Genomic DNA, 26,780 nt, shown 5'->3' with positions numbered 1-26,780 from the left:
GGGAGGGAGGGGGAGGGAGGGGCCAGCTGACAAAAAAAATCTTACTCTTGCCCACGCCTCCAACCCACTCCCATCCACCACCCCACTTCACAATGCAGTCACGTTTTTAGTTTCTCATTTTAGGTCTCTGCTTAAATGTCATCTTGTCCCAAAAGCCTCTCCCTACCCCACAACCTAGTTCGAGGCCCCTTTAAAGTGGCACACGTCACAGCACTTCCATACTGTGTAATTGCCCATTTGCTTATCTGTCCCCCAATTTGACTGGAAGGACTCTGAGGTCAGGGTGCATACATCTATCATGACCTAGTTATATCCCTAGGGCCTGGCTTGATGCCTGGCACAAGGCAGGGGTTCCCTAATGATTTGTTGAATGAATGAGTGAATGATCTAGAAATGAGGAAGAAAAAAGGGAAGAATGGAGATGCTTGACACCTCCCTCCTTCAGCAACTAGCAGTGACTAACCACAGAAGGATGGGCGTGTGCTGCCTTTACTCCAAACCTCCCTAGAACCTGGACTGAGCTTTTCACTACCCTCTTCATTACAACAAATCTTCCATCACAATGGAACAATGTGTGTGTCCGGTGGAGAATGAAAGGGTTATTGGTATCTTCACCCCCTGGCGCCACTTCCTGGCTTTCCTTTGGTGGGTGGGTCAGAATTTACTTCAAGCAGAACCATCCTTCTCTCTATCTACACTCCAGCCTTGAACTGAGTCCTCCTCTTAGTGTAAAAATATAGTCTTTATTGATGTCACTCTGAACTGCATGTGTTAGGCGAGGAAAGGGCTCTGCATCCTTTAAGAAATTATTAAAATGTTTTAAATGGTTTTGTTGCACTTGTTTTGGTTTTTAAAAATCTCCTTCACAGAGCAACACTTCGATCACTGTAATGCTTGCCCTGTGAGGCAAACAATTATCAAAATACAGGCTACTGGGGGCCCCTGCTCAGGTGAGCTATGAAACGTCGACAGGGCTGAACATCTAGCAGAGAAGCAAGAGGAGGTGGGGGCAAACATCCTGAGATTGCAGGTGATTCTGGTAATGATCCCCTCCAGTGACGCTGTCTTGGGGCTCCCTGAACTTCCCATGACCCAGAAGATCTCCCCACTCTGGTAGTAAATAACTTCGCCAAAAAAACCAACACACCTGGCATCCATTAACCACCATGATTGTAGAGCCAAGGCAGAAAGTCAACGTAGAGAGGCTAAAGCTGCTCATGTCAGAGCCTGGAGTGGAGGCAGTGACTTGGAGGAAAAGAAGCAAAACGCTGAGATACTTTCATTTCCACCATCAGAGTTTTGCCCCCTCCCCTGCCCGGCATGTGCTAGCTGGAAGCTTCCTGGTGGATGGCGGCCTCCCACCTGGGGCCCTCTGCGAGCTGAAGGCCAGCTCCCCAAGACCCCTGGGAATTCCCAGCGGTGCTGGCTAACAAGCAGAGGCCTGAATGCTTCTTGCATGACCTTCAGCCCAGCCCCTCCCCAGTCTCCCCTCCTCCCTACCTCAGATGATCAAAGATAACTGTGCCAAGTAGACCAGCTTGCTGAAAAGGAACAAAGTTAGAGGGAAATAAGGGGTGACCAAACGAGGAAATGCACCGCTGAATTTCCCCAAACCAAATGGACCTTAAAACTCGTCTGACCGGTTTAAAATTAGCCAATACCCAGGAGAATTTATTAAATGCAACTGTTATTATTCATTCAGATTCACTCCAATTCTGAAACAAGAAATGACAGCGAAATGACTACTCCCCCCACACGGTCACAATCCCCGCACTGCTCCTGAGATGGGATAAAGGCATGAAAGCAAAGACTTACAGCATCATGTGTATCCACTGTCAGAAAAGGACAGCTGAAAAGAGTTGAAGGCTTAGGTTAAGATGATACAAGGCTTGCTGGGTCTTCCTAGTTTGAGGAAACATTTTCTAGAAAGGAGACTGCTTCACGTATGTGTACAGAGTGCTTTCTTGTGCTGCTCCTACTTTGCTTTGCAACATACAATGTTCTAGAGTGTTCTGTTTGTCTGTAATTTATGATGAAGTCCAGCCCCCAGGATCTGTCTGCTTTCTCTCTGGTCAGCCAGCCTCAGAAACTTCCACACCACCCCTTCCTTTCCTTCTCCAACATTTAACAAGCCTCGAATTGGAATCAGGTGTATGAATGACCTAGGGAATTCTTCGCCTTGCTGAGGCGAATGTAAATTAAGATACTGGATCTACAGCAGGCATAATCCAAACACAAAAATCTTGCTACCAAAAATAATCACTTTTCTCACCTACTTTCCGAACAGTTCAACCCCCTGCTTCCCTTTGCCTTCAAGTTCATCAGTTTGAAGCCCGGAGTTCTCCTAAAATCCTCAGGGGTACCAGAAGACGAGTTTCTACAGACTAAATTCAAGTCTCCTATCCCTCCACTCCCCTTAGGCAGTGCCTCCCTCTTTTCAGGAAGCAATCTCTCTTTTACATTTGACTTTCCATAAAGAAGCTGGAGTTTTATTTTTCCTTGGCTTCCAAACTGTGCTTTGGACAGTGCCATAAAATTCCTCAGTAATTGATGGCCTGTTTTTCCTTTAAAGCGGAAAAGCACTAATCCCTCACAGACAAGGGAGACAAGCATTTCAGTGTGAGGTGATCTCGAGATATGTCCACTCAGCATAGGTGAGCTGGGTCCTGACCCACTGCTGAAGGTTTATGTGAAGACCCTAGCCCTTGACATAGTCTCAGTAATAGCCTGGTCACAGGACAGTACGTGGTTTGAAAGCTTCCTCCCCGCCAAAAAAGCTCATCTTCACCTATCACTGACATCTGAAAACTCCAGAGGTAGAGATATCGCCCTCTGGGTGAAGGACTGCTCCCTCTCCAGCCTGTGTAACTCATTATATGTGGACACCCCAGTGTAAATGAGTTTATCAGCCAAGAGGAACCCAGGAACCCTGACTGGGCCCCAGGCTAGGAGGGGCCCTCAAAGACATGAAAACCTGAAATCAATCTTTGCCTCCTTCACATTTTTTAACTGCAGGTCAGCTCCCACGATCACACTCAGAACTTTGCATGTAGCTTTCTCCCAATCTTTTCTAATAAACACAAGGAGATGAAATATTAAAACATGCCTCCACAATAGAGTTGATTGGTAGCAACCCAGTAACAAGTGATTTCTGAAGAGAAGGAGCAAGAGTTAAATGGCACTTGGATACTATTCAGCCTGACCTGAGTCAGGAAGGAGGAGGAACCACGGGCCTCTGACCTCAGCCCATGTAATTCCATATGAATGACCCCAGGAGCCATAACATTAGCTTGGCGACTGCTTTATAATGTCACTGGCTAAAGACAGAACAACAATGAACTACTAGAATATCATGTAGAAAATCCTACTAATAAAAGCCCTATTTGCACTCCTTTTTTGATATAAAAACAACTGTCCAGCCTCAGCTTCTCTCCCTTTAGGGTCAGAGGCCTATAAACAACACTTGGGATCCTATTTTTAAAAAACAAAGGTCTAGACTTAATGATTAAAAGATTAACGGGGGCTTCCCTGGTGGCGCAGTGGTTGAGAGTCCGCCTGCCGATGCAGGGGACACGGGTTCGTGCCCCGGTCCGGGAAGATCCCACATGCCGCGGAGCAGCTGGGCCCGTGAGCCCTGGCCGCTGAGCCTGCGCGTCCGGAGCCTGTGCTCCGCAACGGGAGGGACCACAACAGTGAGAGGCCTGTGTACCGCAAAAAAAATAATAAAATAAAATAATAAATAAATTAATTAAAAGATTAACGGAAACTAATAATGATCCCTTCCTGCTCACCACATCAGTCTCCCTTGGTCAACAGCCCCAAATATGTAGTATTTGCTTTATATGGTAGAGGCCAGATTCTCAGATAGTACTTCCTAAATGATACTACTTAAAGATATATAAGGACTGTCCCCAAAACAGTGTTGTATGGCCAAATGAGTCTGGGAACACTATTCACTCAATTGCCATCCAGAAGACTAACGGAAATCAGCATATTAAAGGCTCTGAAAAGTCCTACAATAAGTGTTTTGCTTTATTTAATCCATTGTTTGCCAAATCTACTTGACACGCATTCCTTTTTTGAATGGATTCCTTTTTTGAAAGAATAACTTGTTTTATTCTGCAGAACACATTTTGGGAAACCCTACTCCAACTTGAAAGGAAGGATCTTGTCAGTACAGTAGGCTGAATTACAAAATCAAGGTATCCGGACATTCCAGAGAATTCTGGAAGTCGGGGGAAGAAAAAGGGAACTTATTTTTTAAAAATTACCCCTCATCACGGTTTTTACCATGCCCTTGACATGTAAAGACCAACCCCAGAGAGACAGGCAAATGGTCATCTCATCAAACAGGCAAGTTTCAACTTTCGTCAGCCCAAAGGTGGTCTGATCATCTGCCCCAGTCAACAGCTGAAGAGCAAACTGAAAAGATAAATAAATAAATAAATAAATAAATAAATCAACTTCCCTTACTAAAAGTTCTAGACACATGGTATTGGCATTAACTTATGACCAATAAATGGGATGGATGGAAAATGATGGATGATGGAAGCCTGGTAGGTGGGTGATGGTTGGATCCAATGTGGTAGAGCTATACAATCACCTTGATAGGAATGAGGAAACCTGTTTTCTCATATTTTCACTGTCTCTACTGGAGTTTTCACTTTGATCAAATCACCTACGCTCTGAGCTCTTAGAGTTTTCCATCTATACATAAGCGTTAAGTGAATATCTCTTATTAAATAGCAGTTTTTGCATAATTTCAGCTGGAGGGAAAATGCTCCATGGACCTTTCCTCCATCTGCTCATTCCTAAGAGAGAGAGAGAGACAGAGAGACAGAGAGAGAGACAGAGAGTCAGAGAGAGAGAGAGAGAGAGAGAGAAGCAAGAGGAGGGAAAGAGAAAGGTAGGAAGGAATTTTTTTTTTTTTTTTTGTGGTACACGGGCCTCTCACTGTTGTGGCCTCTCCCATTGCAGAGCACAGGCTCCGGACGCGCAGGCTCAGTGGCCATGGCTCACGGGCACAGCTGCTCCGCGGCATGTGGGATCTTCCTGGACCGGGGCACGAACCTGTGTCCCCTGCATCGGCAGGCGGACTCTCAACCACTGCGCCACCAGGGAAGCCCTAGGAAGGAATTTTGATTCATCTGAATGCCTTTTGAATACAGCTTAAATGTACAAATATATAACGGTATCAAGTGTATAATGGTATTGATATCAATACTTTCTGGACCAGGCCCTGGGTCCCCTAGGTCAGTGTGTTTGGGAGACTATATACGTGTACCTGTGCAGTAAATAGCCTCATCCTAAAAACCAAGAGACCCAGGTCCTCATTCATCTGCCCCAGCCTCCAATTCATCATTTAACTTCCCTGGGTCTTGTTGTCCTCTAATGTTAAATTACGAGGGAGAACATCTATTTACCACCATACAAGTTTGATGGGAAAATCAAGAGAAACAGTACAGGTTTTTGAACAAATGTATTAACCTTGTGCAGTGCCATGAGGGGTGAGGTCAAAACACATTATTTTCCAAAGACACCACATTCCTGATGAAAAAGTGCAAAACTATTCTGTGCTGCTGAAGTGTAGCTAGTGCCACACATCACAGGGCGCGAACGGAGCTCTCTAACCTTGAACTTCGGATAGTTCCACGCATGGACCCTGAGGCACCACTATCTGATACTGAATGCCATTTGCAGGGGTGTCAGGAGATGGGGGCTTTTTGAGAACATAAGGTATTTCAGTTCATCAGGTCACTTTTGCATCCTACATGGTTGTGAACTTGTTCACTAAGGAAGCCTCAGGCAGGTTTTCCAGAAGCAGTCTATCCCACCCATTCTTCAAAAGCCACCGCCTTTATGGAATTTTGGGGGTGAGGAAATTGGAAGCTTACGTTTTTTTTTTTTTTTTGGCTGTGTTGGGGCTTCGTTGCAGTGCATGAGCTTCTCATTGCAGTGGCTTCTCTTGTTGTGGAGCACGGGCTCTAGGCTCGCGGGCTTCAGTAGCTGCAGCATGCGGGCTCAGTAGTTGTGGCACGTGGGCTCTAGGGCACACAGGCTTCAGTAGTTGTGGCACGCAGGCTCAGTAGTTGTGGCACACGGGCTTAGTTGCTCCACGGCATGTGGGATCCTCCCCGACCAGGGATCCAACCCTTGTCCCCTGCATTGGCAGGTGGATTCGTAACCACTGCGCCACCAGGGAAGTCCAACTGGAAGCTTATTGAATGCAGGGAAACCTATCTTCTTTCCTTTCTTATCTCCCTCTTACTGGTACTCATCAAAAGTCTGTTAAGGGCTTCCCTGGTGGCGCAGTGGTTGAGAGTCCACCTGCCGATGCAGGGGACACGGGTTCGTGCCCCCGTCCGGGAAGATCCCACATGCCGCGGAGCGGCTAGGCCCATAAGCCATGGCTGCTGAGCCAGCACGTCCGGAGCCTGTGCTCTGCAACGAGAGAGGCCACGACAGTGAGAGGCCCGCATAATGCAAAAAAAAAAAAAAAAAAAAAAAAAAAAAAAAAGTCTGTTAAATTAGAAATTGTGTTCTACGCCAATGTTTCTCAAATTTTTTAAAATTTTTACTGGAACCCACAGTGAGAATTAAGATCATCATATAAATAATACTCACATAAAACTGAAGCAAAAGTTTTCTAAAGTAATATTTATGCTTACTGCCTGCAATGCATTCTGGTCATTTTGACATTGTTCTATTCTATTTCCATATCTAAAATCGCTGTTTGAGAGCCACCTAATTGATCTCATGACCTCAGTGGATGGGCCCTGACCCGTGGTTTGAAAAACTCAACAAGATGTACCCTTATTCTCTTTTCTCATGTCTTTCCCCATCAAAAAGAAAAACAGATCCTCCTACAAAAAAATAGACGAAAGCTCCGAAAGTTCTTAATCGACTTACATTTGAAAGGGTCAAATGATGCTCCCTTGTCTAAAATCCCAATTCCATCAGAGAAGTCACATGGCAGTCTTCACGGTATGTGGGCACCAACATGGCCCCCCCTTCAGCCATCAGGGACAAGCAATGGTTTGGATCTCAAATAGTATCGGTGTAACATATCCATATGATTGATAACTAACAATGAAATTAATTATAAATATTATCTGGATTATATACATTTTGGTTTTTACAGATACTACCAGCCAGGCTGCTCTCTAAAAAAAGGCTTCACTAATTTATACCTTCACCGATAGGTTAGGACAAGACCCAGTTTCCTCTCACTCTGAAACTGATGTGAGCAGTCTTTTCAAGTGGGCATCGCTTCACCCTTTCCTATTCCCAGGGGGCAGGCGCCAAGGCCTCTCCTTTGGAGCCTCCACTGCACCTAGCACGCCCCAGACACAGAGCAGGGCCGGAGGGCATGACTTGTGGATCCTGTGCTCCTTCTGGGCCCTGAATCTCTCCCAGCACAGGGAAGGGCTTCAAAACACATTCACGACAGGCCTAATTTACTCTCCAGGCACTCAGGAGGCCTTCTCAGTCTCAAAAACTGCTGTACATCCCACCCACAGGGGATGACCACATGACTCCACTTTCCTGCTCTTTTCTGAATCACTGTCTTATCTGTCTTCCTCCCCTTTTCCCCTTAAAATAGTTGGCGTTTGGTTGTCTGTGCCCAGTCATATGATAAGCAGTGATAAAGACAAAAATTTTAAGAGCCAAGAAGGGATAAGGAAGCAAGGAGAAAGAGACATGTTCTCCTGCTTGTGGGGGTGGGCTTCTAAGACGCCAGTTTCCTAGAAACAAAGCCCGCAGATCAATTTTAAATCCTCAGCCCTAACAATGTGAGGGTAAGGCAGACTGTTTGGCTCAGAAATCCAAATGTTGCTCACCGCTCAGTTTTATCAGGGACTTTGGGGAGATAAGATTCACCCTAGTCCCTGCCAAGGGACAACCTCTAGCCTCAATTTTCCCATCTATAAACTTCACATGAAAATGCCACACCCCTCCCCCAAATCCCAAAGTGGTTCATCATCGCCGTTTAACATGTGTGTGACATATTTCATTTTTCAGAGGTATAGTAAATGAGTCTTTCAACACCATGAGGTAGGCAGAGCCAATATGACTATTCCTATTTTACAGTAGAGGAAACTGAAGATCAGAGAGGTTACATTTCTTCCCCAAGGTCACACAGCTCATTAGCAGCGGAGCTGAGTTGATAAAGAATAAACAAGCCACTGTGAACACAGCACTCTGTGAATGTATGCTGGTCTATAAATGCCTGACGCAGACAGCAAATACAAACTCGGCAAACCACAGTCATCTCCTATGTCACTCATGACAACAAGAACTACTGTCTATCGGAGACACGGGCCTCAGACAAAAAGCAAGCCCCAAGCCCAAGTCACCCTCCAACACAGAAAATCAAATCAAATGGACTCTGACATCGTAAATCCCAAACCACATCATCTACAATTTATTTTTTACAATAGAATTAGAATAATAATAATAATAGCTAACATTTTAAAGTGATTATCATGTGAGAAGCACTTTTCTAAGCACTTTCTATGCATTATATTATTTATTCCAAACAACACGATAGTAATAGGTAGAGATTACTGACCTTGTTTTACGGATGAAGAAATGAAGGCTCAGAGTGGTTACCCAGTTTGTCAAAAGGTCACACAGCTGGTTCAGTGGTACAACCAGGATTAGAACCCACCTCCCTCTAATGCAAAGCCTCTGCATTTAACCATGACACCACCTGCCTCAGTTTGCAGTGGCTGTGTTGCATCTTTCCCCTGCTTTTTTTCAAAGTCAACATATCTATTAAATAATTGGGGAAACCTGGGGTGGGGGGGACAGAGGGAGTTTATGGGATTCTCTGTACTGCCTGTTCAATTTTTCTGTAAACCTAAAACTGCTCTAGAAAATAAAGTCTATTAATTTTTTTTAAAATGCTGAAATAAAAGTAAAAGATAAAAATCCTCCCCATGTATCAGCACTCTCTCTTGCCTTTTTCTTTTTTAAAGCACATACAGATGTGTGTGTGTGTGTAATTTTTAAAATATGACATTCTTTTCTGTCATAGAAGGAAGGAGAACACCCCAGAACAAACATCTAAAGGACATCTTTTTTTAGGTAAATCTTACTGTATTTAACGTTCAAATTTTTTGGCCCAGCAAGTATCTATTATGTTCAAGGCAATACGCCAAGTGTTAGCACAAAATGGCACAAGTTTTTCCTCTCAGAGACCTTTGCTGCCTCTGTGAGAGAACAGAGACAGAGGGTATGGGGTCGTCAACAGCAGACAGCAATACTTGTAAAGGGAGGGCACAGATGGGAAACCTCACCAGGATTCCAAAGGCCAAAAGAGCAGTAGCCTGGAGAATTCTACGAATGATGGCCCAAAAAGGATGAGACTTGGTTGGGTGGCAAGAATATCCCAGGAGGATGGACATGGGGAATCAGAGCACAAGGAAACACTGGGCGCAGAGGACAGAAACAAGCCCTCGCGGAGGAGGTTCCTAGCGCAGAAGATGTGGGATCCGCTAAACAGGGAAGGGGGCAAGCCACGCAGGGCCCTGGATGTCTGGCAGGATGATGGGGCTGGACTCTATCCTACAAGCTCCTGGGGCAGGGGGAGACTATCCTTGGTTCTGAGCACCCAGAAAGGGGATTTAGTGCTACCGTACAACTCTCGCACAAATCCTCTGGATTCCGGAGAACCAGCCTAATAAAGATACGAAAACCAGTCCTAAAGCTGTCGTCCTGAATTAGTACTCAGGCACCTGTAACTTAAATGAGATAGTCTTCTCTAAAATGAAAACTAGTACTAACGCTTTTCATAAACTAGGAAACCAAAGCTTGAGGATGTTAAGTGAATCTTCACAAAGTCATAAAGCTACAAAAGAACCAGACCTGCTGCTCCTGGGTGAAGTCTGAAGAAGGATTTGAAGGAAGAAAAGGACTTTTATGACTGAAGAGAAGAAAAGGCAGTTTCTGAGAACTGACCCATAAAGAAGGGCAGATGAGCTATCTGCCACACTTATTTTTGTTATTTCAATATAAATTATCTAAAATGAAATCTGAGCTGAAAGACCAAGGGTCTTAACAGAAAATTAACCAGTAAATGTATAGTTCCTTATGAGCACACAGTAATCTTTTCAAAAGACTGGCTCTTCTTCAACTCTTGGTACTCCTTAGCAATTCCAGTGTCTGGGTCAAAAGCAAAGTCCTACTCTCTAAATGGAGTGGCTTTGGGTGCTGCCAGCATTTCGGCTAGGACAACAGCGCGATCGGCATGCACTGCACTGGAGGCTGGGCTTACAGAAGACACGCATAGTAGGGAAATGAAGTCAGATGCTTTGGCCCAGAGAAGTGGGACATACACCTGGACCACAGCAAACTGGGCTGTTAAATACCCCTCAAACCTCAGTTACCACATTAGGCTCACAAACTGACGCAGGTGTTGTTCAGGTCAAACTGCAACACTGTCTCAGCTTTTTAAAAAGGCAAGAGGGAGCAATTTGTTGGGAAGGTCTGTCCATCAGGACCAAAAGAGAGCCCAAGGGCAGGGCATCTATGTTCCCTGTACCTCCCACCCCAAGGGGTCACCTAAGAAGAGCTAAGTGTGGGATTCTAGTTCTGCACACTTGGAATTAGCAAACCCTGAATTCCTGTTGCTAGCTCATTTCAGGGAGGGAGGGAAGTAGGGACTGAAAAAGGTTTTGCTTAAGACTCCTTAGCTGGGAATTACTGAACAAAATCTTCAGACAAAGCACAATTTTACCTGTATCTAGTAAGAAATATTAATGGCAGATATTTCCCAATAATAATTAACTACCATTTTTTTAAAACTTCCTAGAAGCTGGGCACTTTTACATTTCTCATCTAATACTACAATAACTCTACAAGACAGCTCTTATTCCCCTTTATAGATAAGAGGCTGGTACAGATATAAGTTAAATAATTTGCCCAAGATCATGCAGCCAAAACTGATAAACCAGAATTCAACCCAAGACGGACTGACTCCAAAGCCCACACAATTTTTTTTATGTTCATGAATTTGGACAAGCCACCACTCAGTTACATGAAGGATGCTACAAAGCTATTCTCCATCTCTATTAGGCCTATCAAGAAATAAACAAAGGAAAATTAACTGGAAATACAGGATGAGAGATTGAGGTTAGCCCTCAGGATAGTTTTCCTTGCTAATAAAGAGTTCAACATATCATGAGTGATTTTGTTCAACACTGTGCTCTGAGCAAAATTCCTAGAACATAGAAACTATTCAATATATATTTGTTGAATGGCCGGCTGGCTAGTTGGCTGGCCAGCTAGACAGATGGATAGATTAATGAATGAATACCCCATGCTACTCACTGTTCCCTTTTATTGGATAACTTAATGCTTGGGGTTTTTTTGTGTGTGTTTTGTTACTGAAGCAATTATTTTTGGACTGCATTCTTACTTTAATCTCACTGATTTCCTGACTGCCCTCATAACCCAAAATGCTAGAAACCACCAGTCCAATGTTCCTTATGGTCTCCTTTCAACTTAGAGGCTCCCTTCCCTGTCTATTCAGATTCCATTTTCTACAAGGACTGGCTCCAAATCTTACCGAGAAGCCTCTGCCAACTATCAGAACCCACAGTAATCCCCCCTCCTGTGAATTCCCACAGTTCCTCGAGTTCACTTTCATAAAAGGGTGTTACCTTTGAATGCCCAAGTGGCCCACTTGAGGAAGCCCATTCTTTCTTTTTTCTAATTATAATATTTTGCAAAATACGTCCACAAAACATTAGCTTTATGGTGCTAACAGTTTTTAACAAGTAAGAGCATTCTATGACAAAATAATTTTGGAAATAAGTGGCTCCATACAGAGTTATACAAATCCCTTTGCTACAGGCCATCTTGGAGTCTTTAATATACTAATGTGCGTTTGACTCTGTAACATTTCCCAAACTCTTTGATCACAGCAACCTGAAAATATTTGAAAGATATGCTGGCAAATACTGGTCGATCACATGCTCCATCCTTGCTGGCTGATTGATGATTCGATCAGCTGCCCAAAACATTTTAGGTAATCATCAGTCTGGAAGGTAGAGAGATGGATTCACAGACCCTGCATTCTAGAAATTCTGCTTGCTTGTTTGTTTGTTTTTAGAATATCCTTTGAATGGCTCAAGGATACAGAGGGCTCCATTTTAAAAAATAAGTGTATTTTTGTGGGCCTTGAACACTAGGCGAAGAAGTGAGCTTTCAAAAATACCTCTGTGATTTTGATCACAACAACAAAGAAGGATGAGGAGGGGAAAAGGCAGAAGCTGGAAGTTTCTCAGGGGAGACAAGACTTAGCTACATGGAGACCAATAAAGATAAAATACTATCAAGTGCTAGGTTGAGCACAGTCAAGGCCCCAAATGCAGAGAGCCAAGTCAGGATCGTTGTTCACACAGGCCTTACTAAGTCTCTAGACTGTGCAAACTCTTGCTTTCACAGATGTGGAGTTTAAGGTCCAATGCCACTTGGTAATAGAAGTCACCTGACTCACCATTCAACAAATTTTTCAGGGAAAGAAAAAGGTATTAGCCAATCCAAGTCTGAAGAGGTGAGGTCTAGGTGTCCCCAGGCTCTGAAAGTTTTGTGAAGAGCTCTCCTTCTTAGCTGTAATTTTACATACCAGGACATTTGTGTTATTCCTTGATTAATATTGTGTCTCCTACTAGTCTATACACTCCATGAGATCGGGGACCAGCTTTTAGCATGGTGCCTGGCATATAAGGTATTCAGTGAATATTCACTAAATGGCTGAAAGGATGGCTGGAACAATGAAGGAAGACTCCTCCTTGTCGACTGGTTAGAATCTTTTGTGGGTTCCACCATCCTTCTTTTCAGCAGTGTACTGGATGATGAACTTCTAAGAGGGGCAGAAGCTAAGTTCGCCTGATGAAAGAGTGCTGCTTATTTAAGATTCTACAAGACAGACTCCAAAGAAGCAACCTTTTACTCAACCCACGGATGAGTGAGTAGGTTACATGCACCTTCTGAGTGGCTCATACTCTGACTGGCGTTGAAGACACGTCTGCTCACAAGATGCTTACATCTGAGAATTTTTAGGGCAGTGAAACTGCTTCATATAATACTATCATGATGGATATATGTTATTACACATTTGTACAAACACAGAATGTACAACACCAAGAGCAAACCCTAATGTAAACTATGGACAGTGGGTGATTTTGATTATGGTATAGGTTCATCAGTTGTAACAAATGTACCTCTGGTGGGAGATGCTGATAATGAGGGGTCACATGCATACGTAGGGGGTGTATGGGAAATCTCTGTATCTCTTCTCAATTTTTCTATGACTCCATGACTGACGTAAAAAAAAAAAAAAAGTCTTTTTTTCCTAATACATAAATAAACCCAGAATTTATTTTAAAAGAAGAAAACAAGATGCTTCCATCTGGCTGCAGAAAGACAATGGGCACCAAGAGTTGCTCTAGTCTGAAAAAAACAAACAAATCTATTCACGAAGGACATAAGCAAACTCCAAGTCAATTTTTTCATCAATAATTAATCATAGATGCACCTGCTAAACCCTTCTTGAACCTGATTACACCTTGAAGCTGGGTCAGTAGCTCAATGAGTTTATTCCTTGCTGGCAAATGAAAGTGACTAGCTTCAAAACTAACTCTCTGAGACTTCAAGGTGAGGTAGAGGGGACCAGGATGGGGGATGGGGGGAGGTCCTCATTCCTGAACCTGGATCTGGTGACAGGCTTGTGCCCCTCCTCTTCCCAGGCAATAGATACTACAGAGCTCAGTCGTATTCTGTCCGGAGTTTCCATTCTGTTTAGAGGTCGGCGAGGTACAAGGACAACAGTCCGTCCCTGTCCTTCCCGTTCTCCCAGCACAGTGCAGAGTTTTGCCCACTTTGCATGGTTTCTGCCAGAAAATTAGATTCCAAACAGGTGCAGCCTACTAATTAGCATTATAATAGATTGTAATTACTTAACAAGCCCATATATACCCAGAGGGACTTGAAGAGAAATATAATGTTTTGCCAAGTGTAGCTTTTACTTCTGTTAAATACTGCAGGCCTGCTCCAGAGTTCTTTTCAACTAAGTGAAACCCCTGGAAGCTTTGTCTGCATGTGCTTCAAGGAGCTTTGTGAGTTCAGGTGCTGGAATGCAAAACTTCACTTCTTGTTGCTGCCAATTACAAAGGGTGTTGCATCTAAAGCCCTTATGAGAATTTAAACTTAGTTTTAAACTCTGCAAAGGAAAGACAAGTGGGCCTTTTCCTTCTCCCCCTATCACAGCACCTTGCATGGGCCCTGAGCACCCACAGGGTATACAGTTCCCTCTTTCAGAAACCTCAGACAATCATTTTGTTCCGTAATGGTTATACAGCATTTGTAGCCTTTATTTTTTTTTTATTTTAAATTTATTTTATTGAAGTATAGTTGATTTACAATGTTGTGTTAATTTCTGCTGTACAGCAAAGTGACTCAGTTATACATATATATACATTGTTTTTCATATTCTTTTCCATTATGGTTTATCACAGGATATTGAATATAGTCCCCTGTGCTATATAGTAGAACCTTGTTGTTTATCCATTCTATATATAGTAGTTTGTACCTACTAATCCCAAACTCCCAATCCATGCCTCTCCCACCTCCCCTCCCCCTTGACAACCACAAGTCTGTTCTCTATGTCTGTGAGTCTGTTTCTGTTTCACAGATAAGTTCTTTTGTGCCATATTTTAGATTCCACGTATAAGTGATATCACATGGTATTTGTCTTTCTCTGTCTGACTTACTTCACTTACTATGATAATCTCTAGTTCCATCCATGTTGCTGCAAATGGCATTATTTCACTCTCTTTTTATGGCTGTAGTACTCCGTTATGTATATGCACCACATCTTCTTTAACCATTCATCTGCCGATGGACATTTAGGTTGTTTCCATGTCTTGGCTATTGTGAACAGTGCTGCTATGGAAATAGGGGTGCATGTGTCTTTTTGAATTATAGTTTTGTCCAGATATATGCCCAGGAGTGGGATTGCTGGATCATATGGCAACTCTATTTTTAGTTTTTTGAGGAAACTCCATACTTTTTGGAACCTTTATTTTTTTGTGACAGCTTCCACCCTTAAAAATGGTTTGACAAGGACCTGCTGTATAGCACAGGAAATAATATTCAATATCTTGTAATAACCTGTAATGGAAAAGAATCTGAAAAATCATATATATATATGTCTGTCTGTATATATATATATATATATACATATATAATTTTTTACAATGTATATGTATAGTAAATCATCACACTGTACACCCTAAATGTATATAATTTTTATTTGTCAATTATATCTCAGTAGGCTAGAAAAAAATAAAAAATAAAGAAACCTCAGACTTGATGGAGATGCTTCAGCTTGGTGCAAATTGCCTCATGGAAATACTACAGCATTCTCTCACAAAAAGATCCATCTTTAAGGATCCCATAGATTTTTATAAAATAAAATATCCTCTTCTCCTGCCTTATCCTTACTTCTTTCAACCATACAGAAAGATCGTTTAAGGAATTCACTCAACTGCTTATCTTACTGGTCTTCCCAACTAGACTTCCTACTCCTCAGAGGCAGGAATGATACCACACACCACTTTGTTTTATCAAGCCTCCGGTATCTACCACAGGGCTAGACCACAGAGGGTGCTAGGGGAATACACCTTCGTTGGACTAAATTCATTCTTTAATGCAACAGTGTGCCAGGAATTGTCCTGAGTACCAAGAATAGAGCAGTGAACAAAAACCTCCACATTTATTGAACCTCTGTTCTGGTGCTAGAAATGAAGACAAATAAGAAAACTATATAATATATAAGATAGATAAGAGCTAAAAAGCAAAAATAAAGCAGGAAAGGAGCATATAAAGTTTCAAGGAGAAGAGTAAAATTTTAGACAGGATTGTCAGAAAAGGCCTTACTGAGAATGTAACGTTTGAGTAAAGACTTGAACCATGAGGGCATCTGAGGAAGGAATATTCTAGAAAGATGGAATAGCAGGTGCAAAGACTGAGGCAGGAACATAGTGAGTAAGTGTAAGGGTGTCAAGTGGGTCAATGTGACTGGGAGAGGACTGAACGGTGAGGAGTACTGGGCCATGGGGTCAGAGAGGTCATAACAGGAGGCCTGACCATGGTGGCCTTACAGATGGTGATAAGGGTTTTTACCCTGAGAGGTTTGTGAGCAGAGTGACATGATCTGATGAAGTTGGGGCAGGGGGTACCACTTAGGAGGCTGTCGAAATAATCCAGGCATGAGATGACTTGGACTTGGGCCAGAGTGGCGTCGGCAGAGGTATGGAAAGCTGATCAGATGTGGGACAATATTTTGAAGGCAGAGACAAGAGATGTTGCTTGAGGGACTGTATACGGGGCAGGGTGCATGAGAATGAGAGGCGTCGAGAATGGCCTGGGCAATTGGAAGGATGGAGTTGCCTTTTCTTGAGATGGGGAAAACTACGAGAGGCTTAAACTGGGGAGGGGGGACATCAGGTTGGGACATAATTGAGTTTGAGATGCCCTTTATACCATCATATGGCCATGACAAGAAGGCAGTCGCATATATGAGTTGTGAGTCTCAAGAGCAGGTATGGGCTGGAATTAGGAATTTAGAGTCAACAGCACTGAGAATGTATTTAAACCCATGAAACTAGATGAAATTGGTACAGCAAAACCAAAAGAGCAGCTCCCAAATATTCTTATTTCCAATTACTCAAATGCTTCAATAAACAATTAACCTTTGACTCCAGTGGTCACAGTTCTAGACTTTCCAAAACAATCTCATTTCAAGTAATTCTAATATTTCCAAAAAGGCAATTGTTAAGTGTAACTAAATCAACTTTATTTTTAGACAATGTGAGACTTCTCATATAAATACATTCACAAATCAAAGAGAAAAATATCTTTCACCGGACAATATGTTCTGATTTAAGATTCTAAAACTATGAATACACGCACATAAACCTTCAAATATTAATAAAAATTGTTAGAATGTACTGTAGCCTGGCCCCTTGCTAAGAACTTTACATAGATTCCCTTATTTCTCACAGCAACCCTAAGAGGTAAGAACTATTATATTCCCATTTTACAAACAAAGAAACAGACTTAAAGAGCCTAAGTCACGCACCCAAAGACACACAGCTAGTGACTGGTCCAGGCATCCTGCAGTTAGAGCTCACAGATTCTGGGTGAGGGGCCCACTGAGGAGCTAGGGAGCTGATGGTCTTAAATATTCACTAGATCTGCTGCTGGTCAAAGACAGAGAAAGAGGAACAGGACAGACAGACAAGGTCTGACAGCCCATGAGGCTCGAGGCCCTTTAACTTCGGGCACCCAAAGTCAAGCAGCTCTCTATGATAGCACTGGATCAAGAATCACTCTTAGGGTAGTTGTTAAATAAGTAATTATGTACCGTGGGGAGCAATATTTAATTAGATGGTAAGGATTATATGAGTCGGTAGGAAGTAGAGCAGGGAGAGATCTGGAACCTCAGGTGCTGGGGGACGAATTCAAGGCATAGGTGCCCACAAAGTGGGTGTGGACCCTTCCCAGGGCTTCCGTGCCCCTTTCCAGACCATCCCACCTCACTCTATTTAAATGATAATAGAAGTTTTCAGAAATCCTCCGAAAGATTGCCTTACAAGAGTCCTGAAGACAGAGGAGATGGGCCTTTAGGCAGCGTATATCAACACGTACGTGCTCAGGCCACCAGCAGAACAGACTCAGCTAGGGTAGTTTCACTGGAACACGTGTCCTCAGGCTCTGCCCAGGGCACCACCATCTGAACCACTAGGCCCCTCTGTTTGGCTTTGGCATTGTAAGACTCTCCCCAAGGGCTTTGGGGCCCAGGGGCATCGCCAGCCCCCCCAAGCCTAACCTCTCCAAAAGGGGCATCGGCCTATCCAACAGGGTCAGCAGGGTGGGATAATTTTGAGAAGCCCTGTCAATGCGCTACTTTGGAAAAATGAAACAGAAACACTAGAGTCCCATTCCTTGCCAAATGAGACTCCCCGAATGAAAAACATTTTGGAGGCTAAGAAAAACTGGCTTCCTTAGGTCCTGTATAATAATCAACTCAGGAAAGAACCTTCTCTAGGGCCAGCCCCATGGTAGGTTTAGGGGGACATAACAATGATAGCTATAGTTGTTAAACATTCACAGAGCCCTGACTGAGGGCCAGGCATTGGCTTATGCACTTTATGTGTTCCTTCTATCCCCATGACAAGCCCGTTTCATTACAGGTAGGGACTTGTACTATCCCCACTTTTTACAGAGGAAGAAACAGAAACACAGGTTATATCACTCCCTAAAGGTCTCGAAAGTAGTTGGTGGTAGAGGTGAGATTCAAGTCCAAGCAGCCAGGCTCCAGTGCTCTGCCCTTAGGTGCTCTGCCACGCCACCTCTCAGACAATGACTTTCTGTCATTAGTACTGTATGAGTGCCTCTTCCACAGGATGAAGCATGGGAGTGACACCAACAAAAGATATCTTCAGAGGCAGGAAGGGGAGAACAGGAGAGAACTGAGGCTAAGGATATAGACTACTGAGGTGACAAAGAGCAAACTCCAGAGTGTGACAGGACCAGCCAGCTGTAGCGGCACGCTCCACCCACCCTCTCTGCCATCCCCCTGCTCCCCCATCATCTGTCCTAAAATGCAAGCGCGGCTCCAGCCAGCATCCATTCAGCCTCTGGTTCTCACGGGAATCCCAATACTTCTAGTCTACCCAATCCTGATTATAAATCTTGCTTTAGGAATGATAAAAGTCCATTCAGAAATCTCAGGACATTTCTATGTACAAAGTCTTGGTACATTAATTATCTGGAGACTTCTCCTGCCCACAATTTCTATTCTAATTCAGTGTTTCTTAAGGTATGGTCTGGTCAGAATCTCCAGGACATCTTGTTAAAAATGAGTATTCCTAGCACTCGTCCTAAATTACAGAATGCAAAGCTCTGAAGGTGGGGCAGGAGAACCTATATTTTTAAGCCCCTCAACCAGTGATTCTTCTGCACACCAAAGTCTGAGTAGCGTCATTATCTAGTTCTTAGGAAACAAGCTATGACAATAGTATTTAACGGGATTCTGCTTCAAGTACAAATGCAATCTTCCCCTCTCTCTGTAATAAGCTTTCTTTAAAGCAGTCCCTTTTGTCATCAAAACTGATACATCTCTCATGGTCTGGAGAATAATATCTCAGCCTGGTTTTAAACATTCTAGAATCCACCTCAATTTTCTCAACTTTCTCCCGCTCCAGTGTTTCCAGAGGGTGGCCCCCGTAGCACTAATGATTTTAAGAGGCATCTGAGATAAACTTTTCTTTTTCTTTTAGAGGCCCAATGTTTATGTTAATATAAATGAAGAAAAATTGTAACTACAGTATCCAAACCTGTGATTTCATGAATACTGGGGCTTCAGTGGGAAATAAAAGCATCAATGTTTAAAAATATTAAATAAATATGTAATAGTACAGGCAGTACTCAGATAAAGGTCTTAAATTTGGGAAACCTCAAATTTGCCTTTGTCCTTTCTGACAGGCACCCTCAGTTTCAGCCATGTGTCTCTGACCACAGGCATTCTCTGCCTTTATTCCAGAGTGTCCGTGCCCATGGAACACTATCTCCTCTTATAAATGTCTCTTTAAATGTTACCCATCATTTCACACCCAGTTCATGCCTCCTTCCAGGAACCTCCAGATTCTTCCAGCCACCCCAGCACACTCCCTTTTGGAATTCCTGTAACATACTTAAGGTACCACTCATTTATAACATAATTGCTACTTAAGTGTCTATATGGATCTATTCAGTGTCATTTCCCTAGTGAAACCGAGCCTCCTGAGAGTAACCCATGGTCTCTTTTACTCCTGGATTACCCAGAGAGCTAAACGTCCCTGGTTGGATCCGAGCACAAAACAGGAACTCAGTGACTACGTGGGAACTCATCATGTAGCTGGATGAAATGTTCCACAGCACTGAGAGAAGTGGCTGTTGCAGGCCCTCAGCATCTCCTTACTCCAGGCCAGATTTCTCAGCCACATCTCTCCATCACTGTCAGGTGAAGAGCACAGAAGCCAGAGCCTAGGAAATTCTACCCAAAGGTGTGATTCTGTGGGTGTCCCCTGGCCGACAGGGATGGGAAAGGTGACCTCAGCCATTCCAGTGGCAGCTTGTCTGTTTCCAAGGGCCAGTCACCTCTGCTGCTGCATCCTCACCCTCAGTCTGGAAGAACCAGAATGGCCAGAGAACCCTCGTGGAAACAACCACCAATGGGCGAACAGAACAAGCTCCACTACTTGGTTCATCCCGTGACTTTGGCCTTTCCGCATCTCAAGTCTTTGAATCTATCCAATACCTGTCATATCTAATACACACCCGCTATAAGGCAAAAGAAACGCTGATTTTGAAAGCAGTTTAAATTATCAGGTACAATAAAAACATCAGGGACCACAGCACATGACTCTGCAAGGAGAATTAGACTGGGAGGCCGGAGGGGTCAGTTCTCCACTGGGCCAGCCGTGAGCAATAGGAGGTGTGGTCCCTCCTTCCAACTCTGCCCCCTTTGCTTGTCACATGACCTCAGGTACCCACTTAGCTGCTCTGGGACTCAACGTCCTTGTCCGTGAAACTTGCCTGTGCACTAGATGATCTGGTCTAGGGCCAAGTTCAACGTGAATTTGAGTACCTTAGAGAATGATAGCCAAACAAGACTAGTGCCCAATGCACACTTCACCGGATGTGCTCCAAAGTGGGGATGGTGCCCCAATGTGCCCAACATTTGGGTGGGCCCCAGCAAAGCATCATCAGAGACACTCAGACACCTTTCCCTCCAACCAGCATCTGCATATGGATAAAAGCAGACCTGCTGTTCGCCCTACCTGCTCTCTGCCTCCCTGTCCAACTCCTTCATCTGAATACACGGCAAAAGGCCCCATCTCCTCACTACCATAGTCATAGCTTTTTCTTCCCCTTCACGTTCTAAAACAACAACAACAACTTGAAAACCACAGGTTTTTGGTGTTAAGATCTGGCTTTGAAATTAGTAATACCTTCAGCTCCCCCTCAGACATGCACCGCTTTCATGAGTGAAAGGACTGGAGGCCAGTGTGGAGAGGAAATGGGGAATGAGTGGGAACGCCAGTGGTGCGAGGGAGGCAGTGGCAAGGGCCATTGGTGAGCTGGAATGGAATGGAATAGCATTGTGTTCTTTGGGATTCCATAAAGGTTTGCCTGCTTCCCACAATCTTCTAGGGCTATACTTGGTGTGGTTTGTTGGAGCTTCCCTGTAAGCCCCGTAACCATGGTTTCGGGCAGACTACATCACAGCTGTGAGCATAAAGGGAAGAGGCTTTTTCCTATTTTCCCCTAAAATTCCATATCCTTAAAATAGATATACATTTATAAATGTATATATGCGGGTGTACGTACACGTATATGTATGTAAGGCAACATGCCAAGGTGGTTCATGTGCAACCTCTGACCATAGGACAATTGTGAAGTTATTCATCTTCAATAATTAAACACCTCTCCATGAGGATCAGATCTCTCTCTTTTGGGGTAGACCAAAAATCCCTGAAAACATATATACCCAGAGCCACACCTGCTCTTGGTGGAAACATGTAACAAATCTGAAAATAAAGAAATCCATTTCCTAATTGAACACCTTCCCTCTAAAAAAGAGCTAAAGCAAGCTTGCTTCTCCCTGCTTCTCCGAATGCCAAGGTTTAATGCATTTGGCTTATAGTATGTGCACAAGGCCTGTTTCCAAGTCCCTAATATTTTGACAATGTAATCGATTAACTCAGTCTCATACTTAGTATCTCATTGCATAGTGTCTTGAAAATCAAAACAGGGAAACGATATAACTTGAAGTCGGATTCAAAGCACTGACTTCCAATTACTCACTAGCAGAACCATTTGTAGAATACAACAGTCGTTCCGGATGGATAGTCAATGCATTGGGCAAAACCAGCTCGGCCGATGTTTCTGGGACCCTGGAGGGGACTAGAGGAGAAGACATTTTTCTCCCCGTATGTCAGCAGATGAGCTAACCGCCAGGCAACAGAATAGAAACGAGCTAGCTTCCTCCCGGAGGGAAAGATAAAACAGCTCCTCAGTGCTACGCAGGACAAAGCCAGGACGTGCAAGAAGCCTTCAGTCTAGGGCTCCACGTGCCTCTCCAAGGACGGAGGAACCCACACACACACAATCACACACAGCCAGCCCACCGCGCGCCTGCGGAAGACGCCGGGTTCTCCGCCAACCTTCAGCACCGGCGGCTCGGGGCTCCCAGCTTGCGAGCTCCCTGTAGCACCCGCTGTCTGGAAGGGGCAGAGGGCCGTACCCTCTTTCCAAGTCTCTTCTTCCTTGCCCCAATGCCTACTTCTTCCCAACTACGAAGTGGACTGTGCTTCCCCAAAGTAATTGAGACATACACACACACACCTCAGATGGCACTAAGACCCTGCGCCCCACGACCAAAGCCAAGGCCAAGAGTCTTCCCCCGGAACCCCAGAGCCGCGCTCCTGGACCAGGAGGCGCCCAACTCACCCAGTCCTCGAAGTGGCGGCTCCCGTTCTGCAGCAGCTCCTCAAACTGGATGGTGCAGTTGGCCACGAAGTCGTCGTAGCCGATGGGGGCATCATGGAAGACGGCCAGCTCGATCTTGCGCCCGTTACACACATCGGTGACGAACTCGTCGTGCCAGGCCGGGCTGTTGGTCTTCTGCTTGGTGGCCGTTTGGCCGATGCGCGAATCGTCCACGTTGAGGGCGATGTAGGGGTCGAGAAGGAAAGTCTGCGGCCGGGGTCCCACCGCATGGCGCAGCGACCAGGCTGTGGGCTTCAAGCTCACGGCCTCGCAGATTTTGATCTTAAGAAGGCCATTGAACACTACCATGGTCGGGGCGAGGAGTGGGGGCCGGGGTCACTCCGTCCGCCTCGAGGGCAGGAACGAAGAACCGACGCCGCGGCGCTCCGAGCACGGGGACTCCTGGGTCCCCTCTCGCCCCACCGCACGCTCTCCCTACACCTTGTAGCGTTGCGCCCTGGCGCGGGCGATTCTCAGCCAGTGCATGTATTTCCTCGCCGGGTTCCTAACGGAAAACAGGGAGGGGGGGGAGAGCTGGGGGACGTCCGTGTTTGGAGCAAGTCTCTCCCCCCCACCCCAACAGCAGCACCTCCAGAAGAGGAGATGAGGTGCTGGCTCCGCTGCAAGCCGCGGGGGCTGTGTCGTCGCCTCGCCGCCTCACTGGGTCCGGGCTGCGGGGAAGCGGGCTCCGCGCCCGGCGCTTACCTACCTTTCCGAAACATAATCCCCGAGAAATGTCAGTGTGTGTGTGTGTGTGTGTGTGTGTGTGTGTGTGTGTGTGTGTGCACGCGCGCGGGCGCGCTCCTGTGTTTGGGGAAATAGAAAGTTTTGCCGGTTGGGGGAGCAGTACGGGAAAAGTGAGACGAGGAGAGGACGACCGAGAGCGGGCGAGCCTGCCGGGGTCGCGGCGGCGGGCGGAGGAGCCAGACCGGGACCCCGCGCGGGACCCCGGAGAGTGGCGGCCTTGGGGGCTGGGGTGCGAGCCCGCCGGCTGTCGATACCTGGTCTGTGGTCTCCGCCGGGAGACGAGCGGACCGCGCATCTCTCCAGGCTCTGTGGCCAACACTGTCTTTTAGAGCCGAGGGTGGAGAAGTGGCAGGGGTCGCGCAGCCGGAGAGGACTCGGGACCCTCCCCCGGCCCCACCCCTCCTCGGACCGTGGCTGGCAAGGGCAGCCTGCGGAGTATTGGTCGGTCTGTCTGTCATTCTGTCCGGAGACGCTCTGCTCCGCGGTGGTAGGGGAAGGGGGAAAGGGAGGGGCGTGCAAGGCTCCGTATGAGTTTTAAAACATTTATTATCTCTTCCCTTTCTTTGGGGGCATTCTCCCTTTGGGGGTCTGTCCCAGACTTACCGGGCTGCGAGAAACTTGTTGACAAGTGAAAGCTTGGCTCGGTTTGTGTGTTTGTTTATATTTTACGAAGTGACTTCATATTTACTCTGGACCTTGCCTGTGCCCTTCTGGGCTCTGATCAGCGCGCTGACAGCGGCCGTCCCAGCTGCGCGAAAACGGGGTGCGTCCTCCGAGGGGCGAGGGTCTGTGTCCGTGCTAATTTCCTCCGTAACCTTTAAACTCTCGCTGGAAGCCGCGGCGGCTGCTGATCACGTGAGGCGAGCCCTGGGCTGCTGGGGAAGAATTTCCTCCGCGGGGAGCCGAGGACAGGGAAGGCGGCCCAGCGAGGGACGGCCTCGCGCCTGGGGACAGGAACCTGGGAGGCCGGGGCGGAGAGCGCGGAGGTCCCGGTCGCGGCCCTGGCTGGAACAGCAGAAGGACAGCGCTGGGAAGAGGTCATCTCCGCAACCTGCGAGCCGGGGGGTTGTGCAAACGGAAAAAGAAAACCTCGGCCCTGTCCCGTGTGCCAAGTCAAGTCAGGGAGTTTGTAGGAATCGTGGTAAGCTGAGTGTTTATCTCTCGAGTCTGGTTAGTGTCGGCCAAAATTTGAAACCCACCTCTCGATCACTTTTTCTCAGTGGAAAAAAGGTTATCATTGTGGCTTAAAGGCTTAAAAAGGCTTAAAGGCGAAGAAGAAGGCCGGCCCCTGGAACAACAGGATACCAAGTGCAGCACACAGGTCGCAAAAATGATCCGAAAAGCCCCAGGCAGATCCTCTCCGAAGGCCTGCAGCCACTGCGCTCTCCTGAATTTAGAAGTAATTTCTCGAAGCCCGCCCTGTTGGATGGAGCAGCGGGGTAGAGAGAGAGCTACCAAGCAGTCTTAAGGACAATTGAGACCGCTCACATGTAAAATGTCAAGATGTAAAAGTTGTGCCTTCCAGAGCCACTCCCACCAACTGGAGGCATATTTTAAAATCTGCCCGTTTGACAAAGCACAGGTGGGATATCTCGTTGCTGTTTAACTTTATTTCTTTGATCATCAGAACTTTTTCCTCCTTGTTTCTTACTGCCATCATTCTGTTCTTATTAAACATGTTTCCCCCTTCACGGGGCATGTGATGGGCGAGAATGGCAAATAGGGCTTGATCTTCTAAAAATGCATTAGGAAGCAGAGCAAGAGCTAGAGAAAGATGACTACGATGCCTGACAAAGAGGCAGAATTGAAGGGCTACCAACAAACTCGGCCATCAAGACAAATAATATTTTAATGCAATATTTTTTTAAAAAAATCAAAACGAATGTAGAATTCCAGGGTGAACATAATATCCAAATTTTGAATAATTTAAAATATTGCATTAAAATAGTCTTTGTATTACTGAGTTTATTGGCACCCCTGAAATTTTGTGCCTGAGATGAGGGCTTCACCTGCCCCACACCAGCCCCAGCCCTTTGGGGCGGTGGAGAAAGGCACAGATTTCGTGAAGTTAGGGATTCTTGAGTGTTTCACACCTTCTCTCTCCTCTTTCTCTGGGTGAGTCCTATCTTACCTGCAAACAGAGAAGTACAGGGATTGAAGGACATTGGTCAAAATCCCTCCTCTTCTATGTGTTCAACGGGAAATACGTTTAGAATTAAAGACACACTAAACTTGAACTTTTGGCATGATATTAGATTCCCCCCACCTCCCCAGGCAAGAACCCCAATGATATTAAATAGGGTCTGTTGCCATCCCAGTGACCAGGCGTTGTTAAAACCGATAAGCTACAAGTTTCTAATCCCATTTCCTTGGACCTGGGTAAGGTTACAGGAAGGCAGCATCCACCTCTTAGCAGAATGCTTGTTACACCATGTGAAAAAATCAGCCTGCAGTCCTCAGATACAGCCAATCCCGGGGTGACCTTTCCTTTCAATTACAAGTCTTTCTGTCTGGGGGTGGAGGAAAGTGGGGTAACTAAAAAACTTGGCCAAACAAACTTTCTGTTTTGTGTTGGAAGAGTATTTAAATAAAAAGGGAGAATGCTGGTTGTCTACATACAAACATTGCTAATTTCCTGCCCTTATCACATCCTTATTTCTAAATAAATCTCTCACCATCCTCCTCTCAAACTTGGCTGAATGAAAATATGTATCCTCCAGGGGCACCATGGAGATGCTAGATGTGAGCCTCTTTAGGGGGAAACCCTTAAATTTACCTGAGGAGTAGAGGCAGTGGGTCTAAAATGACCCTCTGCTCCAGATTTCATGTGAAAAGGAAAACAAGCCCTTGCAGGGCAGAAGTTTTACAATGTACAATTCCAGTCAATAATTACTGCCTACTTCATCCTTCTCTTGGCCCCTGTATAGTCTTGAAAGACAGGACAGCCATGGGTATAGACATTCAGTAAAACACCCTTTGGATTCCAACTATGGCCTAGTTGTTTTGTGATCTTTGGGAGAGGGAAGAGGAAGGGAAGAAAAGTGATAGAAGAATTTGACAAAAATGATCAGGATGGTGACCTTCTCCTTTTAAAATTAAGGCTCATGGAAAAAGGCTGATGGAGCAAGAGTCCCCAGGGCAGTGTGATAGTACTAGCCGATGGAGGGCTGCACCACCCTCTGGGAGAGCACGGAAGAAGGATCAGCCCTTTGCCCGGGGCTGCCTGGGAAGGCATCACCCGGCAGGCCTAGGCTTTTCAACAGGAATTTCTTCAGAGGCAAAGAGGAGAGGAAAGGGCATTGGAGGCAACGGGAACAGAGTGTATAAAGCACAGGTAGGTAAGAGCATGGCTGTTTGGGATCTGTAAGGGACCGGGTGTACCTGGCCTGTGAGGTAAGAGGAGGTGAGGTAGGTTGGACTGGATA

The 26,780-nt window shown here is 45.4% G+C and overlaps 1 protein-coding gene across 3 annotated transcripts in view; it reads right to left on the bottom strand.

Annotated features, from left to right (window-relative positions):
* Nucleotides 1-23,347, bottom strand: part of PRKCE (protein kinase C epsilon) — a 646,138-nt gene extending 622,791 nt beyond the window's left edge. For 2 of the 3 annotated variants that reach the window (XM_024753630.1, XM_024753627.1), the window contains exons 1-2: nt 23,318-23,347; nt 22,570-23,113 (exon numbers count right to left, since the gene is read on the bottom strand). In XM_024753630.1, the coding sequence (XP_024609398.1) occupies nt 22,570-22,917 (348 nt within the window). In that variant the 5' untranslated portion in view covers nt 22,918-23,113; nt 23,318-23,347. The other variant, XM_024753628.1, reaches the window with a different exon arrangement.
* Nucleotides 23,348-26,780: the final 3,433 nt, after the last annotated feature.

Source organism: Neophocaena asiaeorientalis, unplaced genomic scaffold (genome assembly GCF_003031525.2).
Source record: "Neophocaena asiaeorientalis asiaeorientalis breed wild unplaced genomic scaffold, Neophocaena_asiaeorientalis_V1.1 scaffold171, whole genome shotgun sequence".
Classification (NCBI taxonomy): domain Eukaryota; kingdom Metazoa; phylum Chordata; class Mammalia; order Artiodactyla; family Phocoenidae; genus Neophocaena; species Neophocaena asiaeorientalis.
Note: the sequence above shows the minus strand (reverse complement) of the source record. Positions and strands in the feature narration are given on the sequence as shown.